Here is a 17023-nt window from a genome sequence, read left to right on the forward strand (position 1 = left end):
ACTTAAAAGTGCTTAAATTAGAAAATAGAGTTAAGCAGCAGCATGGGAACACCAGATTAAACATTCATATCAAAGCAAAGAAAAAATAACATAAGTATGTTAATTCAAGATTCACTTTTGTATAATCACTCATCAAAAACAAAATCTAATCACTTTTATTTAAAAAATGATTTGTTTTTTTTAAACTGAAATTTGAAATTTGATGAAGTACCTACTCAGTGCAAAACGTAAACCCGACACAACACAAAAGAGAAGCTCCTGCGTGTAAACGTCTGAACCAGATGTGTGGATGGGCAGATACGTGGCAAGTCTTTTCGAAATGATGAAGATCATACATATCCTTAAATAGCCATAAATCTTGCTGATGCTTTCAGCTTTTATCACAGGAAAGGAATTCAAAGCAGGCAAGATATATAAGCAAATCTCAATCATCAGAATACTAAAAATGCAAGCAAGACAGGCAGCAGGCAGGATGTGGAATATGAATACGAGGAAGATAATGGCGATGCGCAACTGCACCATTGCAAAGCCAGGAGCTCGGGCGGCAGAACACGGCGTCAGGGCACCCCTGCCTCGCAATGACAATCTAAAACAAGAAATCCAAGTAAATAAATATCGCATATTACTTTTGATTTTCAGTTTTTAAAATACAGACTTTTGCACAAATCTTACGTTTTCTTGTTTTAAAAATTCGAAGTGCACAGCGGATACTTTCGATTGTTCATTCCATCTGAAACAAGAAATCCATATAAATATCACATATTGATTTGTATTTTCAGTTTTAAAAATACACACTTTCGCACAAATCTTACGTTTTCTTGTTTTAGAAATTCAAAGTGCACAGCAGAAGCTTGCTACTTTCGATTGTTCATTCCATCTAAAACAACAAATCCATTTAAATATCTCATATTACTTTAGATTTTCAGTTTATAAATTGCAGACTTTTGCGCAAATCCTTCCTTTATTTGTTTTAAAAATTCAAAGTGCAGCGGAAGCGTGCTACTTTCAATTGTTCATTCCATCTAAAACCGAGAAATCCGTGTAAATATCACAATTACTTTTGATTTTCTGTATTTAAATACAGACTTTTGCGCAAATCTCACCTTTTAAAAAAAAAAATTCAAAATGCATAGCGGAAGCTTGCTACTTTCGATTGTTCATTCCATCTAAAACAACAAATCCGTGTAAATATCACATACTGATTTTTATTTTCAGTTTTCAAAATACAAACTTATGCACAAATCCTGCGTTTTTCTGTTTCAAAAATTCTGCTTCTTCACAGCAGAAGCTTTCCTGCTTTCTATATTTCGATTGCTCGTTCCATCTCAAAAATTCACCCTTGATTTTTACGATTTGCAGAGAGAAAACGAAAAGGATATTTTGGAGGAAGCGCGTGAAAGCACAGCCGCCGAGAGAGAACAAACGGACCTAGAGGCCGACAGGTCCCCCGCCGCCCGCCACCACACGGCGGAGGAAGTGGGCGGTGGTAAGGCGGGGCAATTCTTACATCATACGGAAATTCCGGTGGGAAACCCTAATTACCAGCAGTCCCGTCGGTGGAGTCACCGGGAGCAATTATCCTGTGGAGTCCCATTTGACGTGGAAAAGGTCAAGGGCACGGAAGAGGTGACCGACAGCCGTGGGTATGAAGGCGATGACGTGTTGTCCACCGTACCGGCTGCCTCCGGTGAGATGGACACTATGTATGAGCGGGCGGAGGAGAGCCTTGAGCAGGTCCGCAGCGGCGTCCCTTCTGAGCAGGCGGTTGGAGTTATGACGAATTATGTTACGACAATTGCGTATTTTGAGGATCCTGATAGTTTTGAGAAGTTTAGCGAGGAGCAGATGGAGAGCGCGGAGGAGACATTGGAACGGGGTGAGCGTATTCTTAGGGAGGCTGTTGAATGTGGTGGGGATGGAAGCATCACTCCCGCCTCCAGGATGCTCCGCCAGCGGTTGGAGGGACGAGGAGGCTCCCTTCCCCTTTGTCGTCATCACTGAATTTTGAGGTATGTAGGGAGTCAAGAGATCCATAGTGTCAACATAATTGTCTACTTTTTTTTGGTTGAAATATGTGGCTGGCCTTAATGTTATTATGTCAAGATGAAGTTGTGAGTGAGTAATTACACTTTGATCATGGCCAACACTAATAAGAAGTCTTTAATTAATAGAATTGTAGGTTTAAAGTATAATATAAATAAGTAGAATATTTTAGTACTATAGTTTTAAGTGGTGGAATACTTGGGTATCTAGGTAGTTGTATTTTTATGTTTTTAATTTGATGATTGTCTTTTGAGTTTACACATTTGTAAGAAAGAAATTTATGTTTTTAATTTTGAAAAACGTGTTAAGAAGGCGGTGGTAGTTTGGAAGTTTTGAGACATTTGGTTTATAGATTATTTGAAATATTTAGTTTAATTTTGTTTTGAATTTTAAAGTTATATATTGGGCCTGTGGGTGGTTTGGAATTTTAAAGTTATTACTTTAGAAATTTTAAGTTATTGGTTTATAGATTATTTGAAATATAGTTTAATTTTTTTGGAAAGAGTTTAAATTTTTCTGGATTTGTTGGAATTTTAAGTTATTGGTTTATAGATTATTTGAAAAATAGTTTAATTTTTTTTTAAAAGAGATTTATAATTTATTTTTATTTTTTTGGATTTGTTGGAATTTTAACTTGTAAAAAGGAATTTATAATCTAAGGAAATATCATATGAATTCAAGAAGGAATTTATAATCTAAGGAAATATCATATGAATTCAAGATGGAATTTATAATCTAAGGAAATATCATATGAATTCAAGATTTATTTTACGAGTAAAATTAATTTCCTAAGGAAATATCATATGAATTCAAGATTCATTTTAAGAGAAATTAATTTCCTTTACTTTTTTAAAAGATATCAATTTAAGAAGTGTATTTAGGAATATCCTTACTTTGTCCCCTAATCGACAAATCTTCTCTTCTTAAAAGAGAATATCTTTAGGGTTCCTAAAATTATCAGAGAATTTAAGAAGTGTATTTAGGAATATCCTTACTTTGTCCCCTAATGGACAAGTCTTCTTAAAAGAGAATATCTTTAGGGTTCCTAAAATTATCAAAGAATTTAGGAAGTGTATTATTTTATCTTTTCTTTGTTCTTACCAATATTTAGGAATCTCCTTACTTTGTCCCCTAATCCGCAAGTCTTCTTAAAAGAGAATCATCTTTAGGGTTCCTAAAATTATCAAAGAATTTAGGAAGTGTATCTTTTTATCTTTTCTCTTTGAGTAGGGCTTCAAATAGTCTTTACTCCTTTGTTTCTCCTGCAAAGTCTTCTTAAAAGAGAATATCTTTAGGGTTCCTAAAATTATCAAAGAATTTAGGAAGTGTATTATTTTATCTTTTCTTTGTTCTTACCAATATTTAGGAATCTCCTTACTTTGTCCCCTAATCGGCAAGTCTTCTTAAAAGAGAATCATCTTTAGGGTTCCTAAAATTATCAAAGAATTTAGGAAGTGTATCATTTTATCTTTTCTCTTTGAGTAGGGCTTCAAATAGTCTTTAAATAGTCTTTACTCCTTTGTTTCTCCTTACTTTGCCCCCTAATCGACAAGTCTTCTTAAAAGAGAATATCTTTAGGCTTCCTAAAATTATCAAAGAATTTAGGAAGTGTATTATTTTATCTTTTCTTTGTTCTTACCAATATTTAGGAATCTCCTTACTTTGTCCCCTAATCGGCTTCAAATAGTCTTTAAATAGTCTTTACTCCTTTGTTTCTCCTTACTTTGCCTCCTAATCAACAAGTCTTCTTAAAAGAGAATATCTTTAGGGTTCCTAAAATTATCAAAGAATTTAGGAAGTGTATTATTTTATCTTTTCTTTGTTCTTACCAATATTTAGGAATCTCCTTACTTTGTCCCCTAATCGGCAAGTCTTTTTAAAAGAGAATCATCTTGAGGGTTCCTAAAATTATCAAAGAATTTAGGAAGTGTATCATTTTATCTTTTCTCTTTGAGTAGGGCTTCAAATAGTCTTAACTCCTTTGTTTCCTTTGTTTCCTATTTTCCTGTCTACCGGACCCTCCTTTTTATTAACTCCTTTGTCTCCTATTTTCCTGTCTACCGAACCCTCCTTTTTATTAATTAGACAAAGAAATCATAGTAAGATTGAAAACGTCATTATGATTTGTAAGTTTCTCATTGTTGTCTCATTATTTTTTTACCATTACCCTTAGCACCCATATGCTTACACTTGTCTAACATTAAGTGTAACATTAATAGATGGACATCATTTTGTCCATGAATAGAATTAGGTAAGGAGAGCATAATGGAGTTGGTACTATAATGGAAATCATTTTCTCCATGAATAGAATTAGGTAAGGAGAACATAATGGAGTTGGTAATATTGTTTCTATTTGGAGAATCATTAATAGCCTTTAATCTGTTAGTAACTTCAAATTTATGTATAATCTTTTAATCTGTTAGTAACTTCAAATTTATGTATAATCTTTTAATCTGTTAGTAACTTCAAATTTATGTATAATCTTCATAACCTTAGAAGAAGAAAAACAATTCATCTGAGGGTTTCTATCATCAATCCTCACTGATTCATTCACCATACCTCCATTAATTATGAGCGTCCCTTATGTGCTTTTACATGTCTTGTGACTTTTGCCTTTGAGTTGCCTATGTTTGAGGGCATGACTTAGTCTGCTACCTTAAAGAAATGTTGTGGTTGGCATATGCAATCACTTAATGATCCTTGTCATATGATCGAGAAACTTTTTTGTGTATTGAATCTGAATGAATTATTTTTCCTCAGTTCGTAATCAGCGTTAAGTTTACTTTTTCTGAGTTAATAGAAAATCATTGCCTATCTCCATTTTATTTTGTTTTGTATTCCCAGTCTGATTGGAAACTGAGCAGCAGTATTTTTCTTCAGTTTGTAATCAGCGTTGAGTTTATTTTGTAATGTTTACTTTTTCTGAGTTAATAGAAAATAATTGCCTATCTCCATTTTATTTTGTATTTCCAGTCTGATTGGGAACTGAGCAGCAGTCTCAGCGGTCTGCATTTGTCTATTTGAACATTTTGATTTCTAACACTTTTAATGAGGAACAAAAATGTTGGCGTAGCGACTATATACACGATGAGATCCCTCTCAACCAACAGTACGTGCTTTTGATGTGATGGCAAATTCTACAAAAAATTGAGCCAAGGTTACAAAAATTATTGTCTATAATGAATAGTGGTATGAGCAAGACATAATGGTGAGCAGATTGGTGGATGTGTTCTTTTGCTTCAAGAAATCTCCACTTTATGAATTACAGCTTGTGGGTACATGGAAAAACTCAAAATCTTGTTGCAGAGTTCAAGAATGAATCTGTAAGTTCTAGCTTGTGGGTACATGGAAAAATTCAAAATCTTGTTTCAGAGTTCAAGAATGAATCTGTAAGTTCTAACAAGGATCAAGCTCAATGCATCAATTTTGCTTAGTCTGTTTTCCACGCTTTCATTTTGTTGATTGTACTACTGCAGTTCTTTGGGATGGGAAAGAAAGGACTTTCTTTGCTTAAGGGTGAACATTCACTTAATTATAACTTTACACAGTTGCTTGTTGCTTTTAAGCTGTTATGTTAGAATGGCATGCCATTTCTATATATATATAAATAATCTTATTTCCATTGCATTATGGAGGAGTGTTGCACATTCTACTTTTATGCACAGCTTTTAACAATCTGCTGATTGACCAAGTTCAAAACAACAGAGAATTGAACTAGGCATCCACCAAACTGCAGCTCTTGACATGCGCTTAAACACATTTATTATGAAAGGTTGTGCATGCAGCAAATGCAAATTGTCTATGAGCAATGGAAGAGAAATCTTTTTCCTCTTGTAAAAGCACATTACTGAGAATACCAAACTGCAATAACTGGATATTTTTCTGCCTTGTCTATTTATACTACTACTTAATTGGCATCTGTGTGAGAGGGCATTAGTGGCATTCATACATAACTAACTTGTTCTTGCATTCTGGAATTTATTTTAATTTATCTGAATAGCTTTCTCAACTAAATTCCTTGGGTTCAATAAAATATACAACTAGAAAAACTACAACCTTGGCCAAGAGATGAATAATATCCTTTGCTCAGTAATATTTTAATGTTTCTCCATTGGTCAATTCTAGCCAACAATACTTTCTTAGTGCAGGAGGGTATGCACTGTTAATAGGAGATCTTGCCACTCCATGAGTGTGATAATGTTTCTTTTTCTTTAAGAAAATAAATCAGATGAAAACAAATAAAAGCTAACTCTAAAAGTTTGAACTGATTTGGGAGGAGTTACCAAATTCATGTCATGTTGATGTGATTTCAGGTTTTGTTGATGAATTGATAAGTATGACACCAGAGTACCCAAGTGATATCTGGGGATTGACAGGCTTGTACAATTTCATTTTCGCATGTTGCACTTCATGTTTAGTGCTAACACCTGTATACAGCCTTATTTGCCAATGAGAAAGATGGGAATCCTAGCATTTTTTTAGTGCTTAACACATGTATACAGCCTTATTTTGCCAATGAGAAAGATGGGAATCCTGGCATTTTTATCATTATGGGATACACAAATTTCTTATTGAGCAAATGGCGCTGCTGCCATTGAGAAAGAGGGGAATCCTGATGCTTTTAGCAGTATATAGTGGGATTGGCAATAAGATATCCCTCCAGTATCCTGAACAGACCAATGGTGTTGGCCTTGATCTCCTCAATTTTGGATTCATCATATGGAACACCAGGGAGGCTGTCATAATTGCAAGTAGTAGTTGAAATAGATCCACCCCATGTTTTAGGGGTGAGTTTAATCCTGTAGCTTACTGAGGCCACCTTTGTTCCCAACACTCCTCCTTCCACATGGCTGAAACCATAAACCATATTGGCCTCATCAATTAAGTCCACTTTCTCTTTCACATAGCTAAAATCCTTGTTGGCTGCAATAACAATTGTATACCATATTAATTATAACAACATCTCTACTTTTTTTGAACCATAATTCCATCTAAGAATGTTTATCTAATCAGATGTTCTTCAACTTAAACATCATGCAAGTTTACAGTGTTTGATTAATATCCAAGGATTGAATGTAAACAACCTGCACAATTTATTTATAACCAAAATCTTACCTGCAGTGAAGTTTACTTGTCTAATGGTACCAACTCCTCCATCTCCTTGAAGAAGTGCGATGCCTGATATGATCCATGGGACTTGCTTTGGCAATAAGTTGTGGATGTCCACAGTTGCATTCCACAGCCTTTTTATCTCCAATGGAGATTCAATTTCAATACTGTAACTTCCTGCCACCATTTTCTCTTATCTCAAGATTTCTATTACAACTCTTCTTACAAATGATTTCCTTTTTCTGGATTGGGTTGTAGTGTAGTGTATGAAGGGATCTATGGTATTTATAGAGATATTTTGTCTTCTACTACTGTTTCGTATGAACTGATATTTGAGTCAAAAGCAATGCGGCCCTTCTCAGTCGTTTACTAATGACATGTTTTGAATGTTTGTTTATTTCTCAGTCGGTTATTTAATATTGGCCTACTTTTGATCAAACGAATTGGACGTTCTTGGTGAAGCAGCCGCAGATAAAACAAAATATATCCTTATCACGTGTTTTGACTGTCTGTAAATAGTCACAGACAATCAGTTTTCATTAATTATTTCTTTTGTGCGAGAAGCTTCTAGAAGCTTACCAGCCCCACTTTCATAATAAAATCCATATTATGATGCAGAATAGTAAGTCGTATCAAGGCATTTATCGTAAGATGAATGTAGTAAGGAAATTAATATTTTTATGGACTTTGCATTGTTATTTTTGGGATTAGGATTAAAGTTTTTGATTGGTGAAGACTACTCTTAAATAAATATTATTTATTTCAATAGTTAAAAGTTTAAGTTTATTATGAACAATTTTATCAAATCCTAAAATTGTGGGTGTCAAAATAGTGGGTGTCAATCATATATTTAAAAGTATTACCATGTGCTCTTTTCTTTCTTTTCACAATAAAGGAAAATTTGACTAAATAATTTTATTGTTATAAAATTGTAAGTTAAAAATCAACTCATGGTAGGCTGAAAAATTGTTTGGAAAAGTGTTACCATGTGCTCTTTTCTTTTCACAATAAAGGAAAATTTGACTAAATAATTTTATTGTAATAAAATTATGCAACTTAGAGAATTAAGTGCTCTTTTCTTTTCTACAATAAAGGAAAATTTGATTAAATAATTTTATTGTTATAAAATTATGCAAATACATCAATGTATGTATTGATCTTTTAAGTGAATATCTTTAATCAAAATTTTAAAATACTTGTAAGAATTTTGAAACTTTATTAATGATGTATTGATTGACAATTCAAAACCTACCTCCTACCTTATTAATGATGTATTGATTGGTATTTCAATTTAAAACCTATCTTCTTTTACTAGTTCGTTATAGAATCTGTTCCATCCATTTTTTAAAGCTAGCATTAATTGGTATTTCAATTCAAAACCTATCTTCTTTTACTAGTTCATTATAGAATATGTTCCATCCATTTTTTAAAGCTAGCATTAATTGGTATTTCAATTCAAAACCTATCTTCTTTTACTAGTTCATTATAGAATCTGTTCCATCCATTTTTTAACTGTCCCATCCATTTTTTAAAGCTAGCATTATAAATGAAACAAAAAAAATCTATATCATTATTTACTAGTTCATTATAGAATCTGTTCCATCCATTTTTTAAAGCTAGCAACCAATTCAAAACCTATCTTCTTTTACTAGTTCATTATAGAATCTGTTCCATCCATTTTTTAATAGCATTAATTGGTATTTCAATTCAAAACCTATCTTCTTTTACTAGTTCATTATAGAATCTGTCCCATCCATTTTTTAAAAGCTAGCATTATAAATGAAACAAAAAAAATCTATATCATTATTTACTAGTTCATTATAGAATCTGTTCCATCCATTTTTTAAAGCTAGCATTAATTGGTATTTCAATTCAAAACCTATCTTCTTTTACTAGGGGAAGAGTACCAATAGCTGAAATAGTTCCAATAACCGTCACCTTAATACCATGTTGACCCCCCAAAACATAAAAAAAAAATTGTCAGTACATAAATAAAAAAATACCAGTAAATATTTATTTTAACACCAATACATGTTCACAAATGAATTAGTAGTTGAAAACCATAAAGTAAAAAAAAAAACATCTACTGGTACATTTCCTATTTTAATACAAAACATCTTGCACAAATAATAAACATTTTTATTTTTTTTAAAACTTAATGTTTACATTTGCCACTTTATGCAAGTGGCTTAAGAGTACAAATGTACTCCAATTACAATTACATATGCATAGCTATTGGTGCATTACATGACATAAAAAAAATCAATTGTAAACTTCTTAGACACTCAAGTGTACATCCGTCCAAATATCACTTCACAACTTCATGCATTTAATTGATCTGCATTTGGTACCTGCACTTGCAACAACTAGTGTAAGGCTCCCCAATATCCAAGAATTTGCATAAAATCCAATTTAAAAAACCAAGTTTCATTCAAAGCAGGGAAGAAAATTGAACAATTTGAAGCAATGGAGGACTGCATATTTAATATGACATGACCGACTGTTTCCCACAAAAATTCAAATTTGAAAATAGCTAGCTACCACAATCGAATTCATTGCACATTCGAATTATATTACAAGACAGAATTTTCCGTGTCACTTTCACTGCAATCCAATTCATTGCATATTCCTGAGCTCTGCAAATACCCTCTGCACATTCCAATCCAATTCATTGCATATTCCTGAGCTCTGCACATTCCTTACTTGAGGGCGCACATTCAGGTTGGTACACAGAAAGTAACTAAATTCCCTACTGTTAACTAAATGCTATAAATCTTTCAATTCAAATTATATTGTTTTCAATAAACCAGCATTTCTTTCAATATAGTCACTATAAATAATATAAACTAGCATTTCTTTCAATATAGTCACTGTAAATAATATTAACAGTCATATTGGATGTCCAATGATGGTTTACCTCCTTCGTACCTGCATTATGCTTTGTTTATTGATGATTTCTTTGTATGCAGTTTACAATTTCATTTCAATGCTCTCTTATAGTTTAATAATGCCAAAATCCTCACAAAGAATGTTTAATAACGCCAAAATCATCACAGAGAATGTCAAAACAACTGAATATCTTTTCGTTTTCTTCGAAACCCCTTCATTATTTATCATTTCCTTTTATGGGTGCGCTGTTAAATGGTGTCTCTCTATTTATAATGCCAAAATCATTACAGTGAATGCGAAAAAAATTGATTATTGTTCATAATTGTTCGAAACCCCTTCATTATTTATCATTGCAACAATGTGTATGCCTGATACTATTACTTACAATGACTATATATATATATATATATATATATATATATATATATATATATATATATATATATATATATATATATATATATATATATATATATATATATATATATATATATATATATATATATATATATACACACACACATATATATATACACCAGGCCAGACAACTTTTATTGCAGAGTTTAAGATGGGTGGTCAAAAAATATGTTGAACACCCATAACATCCTTCCCATGGACACATTATGGACCCATGTTGCACAAACTCCCGCTATCTTTTTTGCCCTCAAAACATAGGGAAATGAAGATTTTTTGTGGCATTTTCATTGTTTGTTCTGCCTTCAATTTGTTAATATACTCACTGTAAATAATATTATCAAGCATATCATGTAGTACTTCCATTAAATTTCATATGAGAAATACAACAACATCATTCAACCATTTACTCATTTGAGAAATGAATCTGCATCTTCATACTATATCAACAATAACCACATTTTAATCACATCACAGTTACATCTTCCACTCATGCATCTCGTGCTTCTAGTTTTTCTCCTTGTTATATAAGGTTTCAAGTTTTGTACCTATGTCTGTGTGTGTCTATATATATATTGTATACGGTGAAAATGGATAACAATAATAACAAGATTGAAAGGCTAAATAGATTCAACCACAAAACCTTAGCCTAACAACAACAAAGATCCACCATAACATATGAAGATTACCTAAGACAATGCAAATCACAAGAAATCACAAAGATTATACCATCACATGTCCACTAGGGTTTTGATCTCCATTCTTCCTATCTCCATTGATCTTGCTTGATATATTTGCTCTCAGATTTTGTATGCACAAGAGCTCAACAAAGAACGGAATGTGGTTGCAAGTAGAATCGTAGTGTAGTCAAGTCCTTAAGATGATTCATTAGGGTTTGATAATGAAGAAGGCATCTCCTTAAATAGAAGACACAATATGAAATGGAGGGTTAAGATTGAGAGGTGTAAAAGGAGGTCGGCTAAGATTAGAGGGTAGGTAGAAGAAATAATAAAATAATGAAAGAGGTAGGTAGTGTAGGAATTAAGAGATGAGTGACATGTGTCATGTGTAGAAAAGGCTAATGAATTAATTAAATAAATAAAGATTTATTTAATTAATAGAAAAAGTGGGATCAATTAAATAAATAAGATATTTATTTAATTTAGGAAAATGATAATTTAAATAAATAAATGTATTTATTTAAATGAGAAATAAGGCTAGAAGAGGATAAATGAATTAATTAAATAAATAAGGATTTATTTAATTAATAGAAGAATTAGGCTTAGATAATTAAATAAATAAAATATTTATTTAATTAGACATGACAATTTTAGGTGTCTACATTTTGCCCTTCTTTGAGACAATGCGGCTTGTCGCGTTGTTTCAAAGAAGATAAGATGAACTAATACAGAGTTGCCCGAGTATGGGAATGATATGCCTCCTCGAGAGATTGGATGAAAATGTCTGAAAATATTGCAGACAATCTCTCGATAAGAAAGAAAGGCTAGAATGGACTGACCGAATAATGTGACAGAGTCACGGGATGAGGAAGACTGACCCGAAAAATGAAGGCGAGGGCTAGGGTAGGCTATAAGATAAGCCACGGGGGAAAATACATCCTCATTGTCATCCACGCATCCACAAGAGCATATTGCAGAGCGAGAATAGAGCAGGAGCAGTCAGCAGCGATGGCTTTCACTCACAGATTCGACCGCGTTCGCCGATTTCAGAGGCCAGCAGAGGCAGGAGAGCCGGTAAGTACCGTCAAACCTCCTCGTACTTTGACGCATTTAATTTTGTCATTAATGCATGTCGAATAGGGTAATAAATGCGCTTAGACTAGGGTCCAAAAAGTGTCAAAAAACGTCCAGGCGCGTCTGCGTTGGTGCCAGGCGCATTTATGTCATGTAAGCGCATTTGCGTTTGAAAAGTATGAATTTGCATCTTCTAGGTCAAATCGGCAGTTCTGTGATGAACATATGTTGTCGATTGGATAAGCTGCTGAGGGGATACACTCAAGCAGGTCCTCTAGGAAGACTAGGGTAGATCAAGGCACTTTGTGATGAACAGTGAGTACCAAGATAGAGTAATTTGTGATGAACAGGGAGTACTGAAATATGAGCAGCACTTTGTGATGAACAGGGAGTGCAAATGTGAGTAACACTTTGTGATGAACAGGGAGTGTCACACACGTAGTACTTTGTGATGAATAGTGAGTACCACTAGGATAAATAGCAACACTTTGTGATGAACAGTGAGTGTCACTAGGGTAGATAGCCATATGCATTTAGATAGCGAGTAGCATTTTGTGATAAACAGTGAATGCCACTATAACTGACATGATTGAGTTGTTTGACTGCAGGAGTATTTGCCGATGCTAGAGTCACGGGAGAGATTCCCATTGACGCAAAGGTTGCGACCTGAGTTGTCACTCGAGGATAGAGCTACCATCAAGGAGATGGGTTTGAGACATGCGCTGTATGTGCCTGAGTTTCAAGCAAACATGGGTTTGCTGACTGCGCTGGCTGAGAGATGGCACTCTGAGACGTGCACATTTCATCTGCCGATGGGTGAGATGACAGTCACCTTGGAGGATGTATATAGGATTATGTGGATACCGATTGATGGGGAGCTGATTTCGTACGATCGAGACGGAGATAGGGATGCCCTTAGACGAGTGTTCCAGGATCCGGCATTGGAGATGAGGTTGGGACATGTGGCATGGGATACCATGACATGGATAGGATTAGCACTACCAATAGTGTTGGCAGGAGTGATCAGTGAGTTCCTCTGTATCAGTTTTGTACCATTTTGTATAATGATGTAGACACTTGCGGGTGATTGTAGCCATATGATTTTGACATCATTGTATCATGACACTTTATATATATATGAGATGATGCATCTTTGCGGCAGCTATATGCATGTGTACCTATGTGATGAGATGTTCTTATGTGATGCTTATGATATGGATGCAAATATGTATATGATGCAATGCAATATTTTTTTTTTTGTTCATTTATGTTTTAAAATGTTATGCCAATGCAAATGTAAATGTATGTAATGCATATGAATATGATAATGCAAATGTAAATTGTGCTAACAGGTGTTGTGTGCAGGATGTGATGTAGTTGTGATATCTATATGTATGTATGAAATGCTTATATGTGGTAATGTAGGTGCAGCTACATGAAATGCAAATGTTTTTGGTGTGTCATTATACTCAGTCATGTGATAGCAGGCTACGCGGACTCAAGAAGGATGATGGAAGTCAATCAAGAAAGGGGGGATGAAAGACAGAAGATATGAAAGTGAAAGAGCTTCTTGTGTGTTATCATCATTGAGCTTTATTATGGCAAGTAGGTTATGACAATCGAGGCATATGTTCGACCCAGAAAGTCATTGTACCCGTTTGCATGGAGATAAGACAGTCACAAACAAGGAATGCCCCAATTCACACTAGACTCGCAGTGTCCTCATATCCTTGGACAAGTCATAGCATTACTAAAAGACAATCCACAAACAGCAAGCACAAATAAGTGACGATACCCCATCCTCACCTTTCTAGTCAAAGACATCCTAGAGATAGAATCTCTAGTCAAAGACATCCCGGAAAAGCTAAAAGACATGTCACCAAAAGATAAAATCAAAAGAAAACCAAGACTCGACACCAACATCCACTGTAGTCCTCAAGTTTAGTGTCTCTTGTCACTTGTATAAGTCTTATTTGATTGTGGTCACAATGTTTACTTTCACAGAAAGGATAGATAGCACTGAACCATATGTTGTCTGAGTCTGTTGAAAGATTTGATTTGTTGAAGCCCATTGTTGTTGTTGTGTCTCATCTGAAACTAACTGAATCCATGAAACTGATACTTTATTGCAGAGAAGATGAAACTTTATTGCGGATTTGTGATGCAAATGTTGCTTTATTGCGGATTGTGCACGGATAGACTGAAGGAAGCTGGAAGAAACTTTACTCCTTGAAACATGTGATGTTCTCAGTTCCACACCCATCACTAGACGTAGGATTTGCCTTAACCACAGATAGGGTCTGATTTATTATGGATGGAAAGGGAGGCGAAAAGGGAGGTTTATTATGAATGGCTAACCAATCTTGGGTGGATCAATAACAAGCCATGATGGGAATGTGTAAGTTTATTATGGACGAATAGGTTGTGAGTGTGTGCAAAGTGAAGGGATGAAAGTGAATCCTGAAGGAGGGAGGAGCAATGTCTTCTACGCATGGCGCTGGTGACCCAGTTTTCACCATGGTACTTGCCCAGGGCGCCACCGAAGTGGTTTTCACTGTTGGACGAAATTATTTCTCTTTACTTTTTTTTCGATTTTTCAATGTTTTTTTTTTGTGTCACAAGGCGCCTGTTTGCTAGGTTTTCACCAAGTAACGATTTTTTTCTTTTATAATTTTTTTTTTTGTATTTTTGAAATTTTTGATTTTTTTGTATATAAAAAAAAATTTGATTTTTTTTTTTGTATTTTTGAATTTTTTGGATATTCCGAAGAGCTATGTGTAGAACCTGCGAAGGTGCATGTTGTTGATAGGATCCTCCAAAGGTTCACCTTCTGTAGTTGAAAGCTGATATGCACCAGATCCATATGCTGCTGTAATAATGTAGGGACCAAGCCAATTTGGTTCGAACTTTCCCTTCTTCTCTCTGTCTTGTTGATTTTTAGGATTTTCTCTAAGAACCAAGTCACCTACCTCAAATGTGTGAGGCTTGACTTTGTGATTGTAGCTGCATTGTTCCTTGACTAAATGATATGTTGCTCGAGTGACTGTCTTCCTTGATAAAGGAACTGAGATAGAATTGCTAGTGTGTGGACTACACAAGCCCGTATGCGTGTCACCTAAAGAAGTTTGGGCATCCCTGATAACAAAGTCCCTCAAGGAAGCTCCATTAAAGGTCCATGATGTATCACCAGAAGGGAAAGGATGTGTGGAACAAGTGGATGAGGAATGAAGGCTTATGATTGTGAAAAGAAGTGAAAGGAGGATGACATGATAGAGACTTAGGATCAACAAGTATGCTTTTTGGCTTGAAATTTTAGAACTTTTGCCCCCAGTTATTTTGATATTAGGGGAGATCAACTCTTGCTCTTTTTGCTTCATAGGATTTTTATCCTTGACTTTGATTTTTGTGGAGTCCAATAGCTTTTGATTTTGATTTGGACTAAAGGACTTTTCTTTAGTTTTGAATTTTAGATTTTTCTTTTGAAAGCTTGATTTTTGATCCCCAATGAGTAAGGGCTTTTGTAATTCTTGGTGATCCAAGTCTGGAAGTGGAGTGGAAATGGAAGGAGTGGATGAAATGATAAGGCTATGTGAGCTCTCAAGAGGACTGGCGATACACTCAATAGATTCTTCGCTGGAACCACTCTTAGGACTATTGATATCAAGAGATGCTTGCACCACTAGAGGAGATTTGCATTCAAACTTAGTAGCCACAACACTAGGTGGTTCACACCCAATTCCTTGGCATTGCAAATTGCTTGTAGATTGTTCCTATTGACAAAATGTGTTAGGAGATAGTGGGAGTTGATCAACATGAAAGATATACTCACCACATCCTAGGTCTTTAATCTTGAACTTTTCTTTTAGCTCTGCTTGTTTTGTTGTAAAACATTTCAAGGATTCTGGATCCACACATGCTAAAGATGGAACAACTTCTTGATTGACTGGGATTGTTATTTCTGATCTAGGTCGCAGATTATTGCAATATATGAATGGATTGGGGTCACCTTTGATAGTCACTTCAACTCCATTATGTGGGAACTTGATACATCGATGATATCTAGATGGGACTGCTCTCATCTCATGAATCCATGGACGTCCTAGCAATATATTGTATGTGAGATAGGGATCAAGGACTTGACAAACCACATCCTTTGTAACTAGCCCAACTCTGAGAGGTAAGGTGACTATGCCCTTGGATGAACGCTCTTCATCGTCATATGCCTTGATGGTGATTTTGTTTGTAGAATTCACAGCTTTATCAGAATATCCCAATTTTTTAATTATGCTCAATGTACAAATGTTTAGACCTGCTCCTCCATCTATCAGGACTTGTTTTATTCGATGCTTGTGTATGAAGGCTTCAACGTGTAGTGGTGCATTATGTGGCTGACTTACGGAGGCATCATCGGCTTCTATGAATGTAAGGGAGTGTGGAATGGAAAGGTATCCCACCATGGCTTGAAATTGGTCCACGTTCAGATCAGTAGGAACGACGGTGTCTCTCAAGATGTTGTCAAGAATAGCTTTATGAGCGGGGGATATGCATAAGAGCTCAAGGATGGAGATGAGCGCGGGCATCTTCCCTAACTGTTCTACAAGGTCATACTCAGGTTTGGTAGATGAAGAAGTGGTGTTTTTAGTTGAAGCATCTGGCAAAGTAATTTTACCTCGACACGTTGTAACATGACATTCAGAGGTAGGTTCGGAAGAAGATCCAACACCTCTTAGAACAATCTTGGGTCTCTGAGGAGGATTCTCAGGATTTTTGTTCTTGATGGTAATAGTAGAGATATGATTGTCCATTGAGATGTG

The 17023-nt window shown here is 34.8% G+C and overlaps 2 protein-coding genes across 4 annotated transcripts; one reads left to right on the forward strand and one right to left on the reverse strand.

Moving 5' to 3' along the window:
* Positions 1 to 342: 342 nt before the first annotated feature.
* LOC131050806 (uncharacterized) lies at positions 343 to 7754 on the forward strand. 3 transcript variants are annotated; one of them, XM_057985084.2, is made up of 3 exons: positions 343 to 604; positions 1360 to 2009; positions 7558 to 7754. In XM_057985084.2, the coding sequence occupies exons 1-2, from the start codon at positions 365 to 367 to the stop codon at positions 1999 to 2001; spliced, it is 882 nt and encodes a 293-aa protein (XP_057841067.2). In that variant the 5' UTR covers positions 343 to 364; the 3' UTR covers positions 2002 to 2009; positions 7558 to 7754. The 3 variants fall into 3 exon arrangements, with proteins under 3 accessions (XP_057841067.2, XP_057841068.2, XP_057841066.2); XM_057985085.2 differs by lacking the exon at positions 7558 to 7754 and adding an exon at positions 5117 to 5557; XM_057985083.2 differs by lacking the exon at positions 7558 to 7754 and adding an exon at positions 5017 to 5557 and having other exon boundaries at positions 345 to 604.
* LOC131050807 (major strawberry allergen Fra a 1.07) lies at positions 6113 to 7390 on the reverse strand. Its single transcript, XM_057985086.2, has 2 exons — positions 7159 to 7390; positions 6113 to 6966 (listed from the first exon to the last, which is right to left on the reverse strand). Exons 1-2 carry the CDS (start codon positions 7337 to 7339, stop codon positions 6665 to 6667), a joined length of 483 nt encoding a protein of 160 aa, XP_057841069.1. The 5' UTR covers positions 7340 to 7390; the 3' UTR covers positions 6113 to 6664.
* Positions 7755 to 17023: the final 9269 nt, after the last annotated feature.

The sequence above is a fragment of the Cryptomeria japonica genome, chromosome 2, assembly GCF_030272615.1.
Source record: "Cryptomeria japonica chromosome 2, Sugi_1.0, whole genome shotgun sequence".
Classification (NCBI taxonomy): domain Eukaryota; kingdom Viridiplantae; phylum Streptophyta; class Pinopsida; order Cupressales; family Cupressaceae; genus Cryptomeria; species Cryptomeria japonica.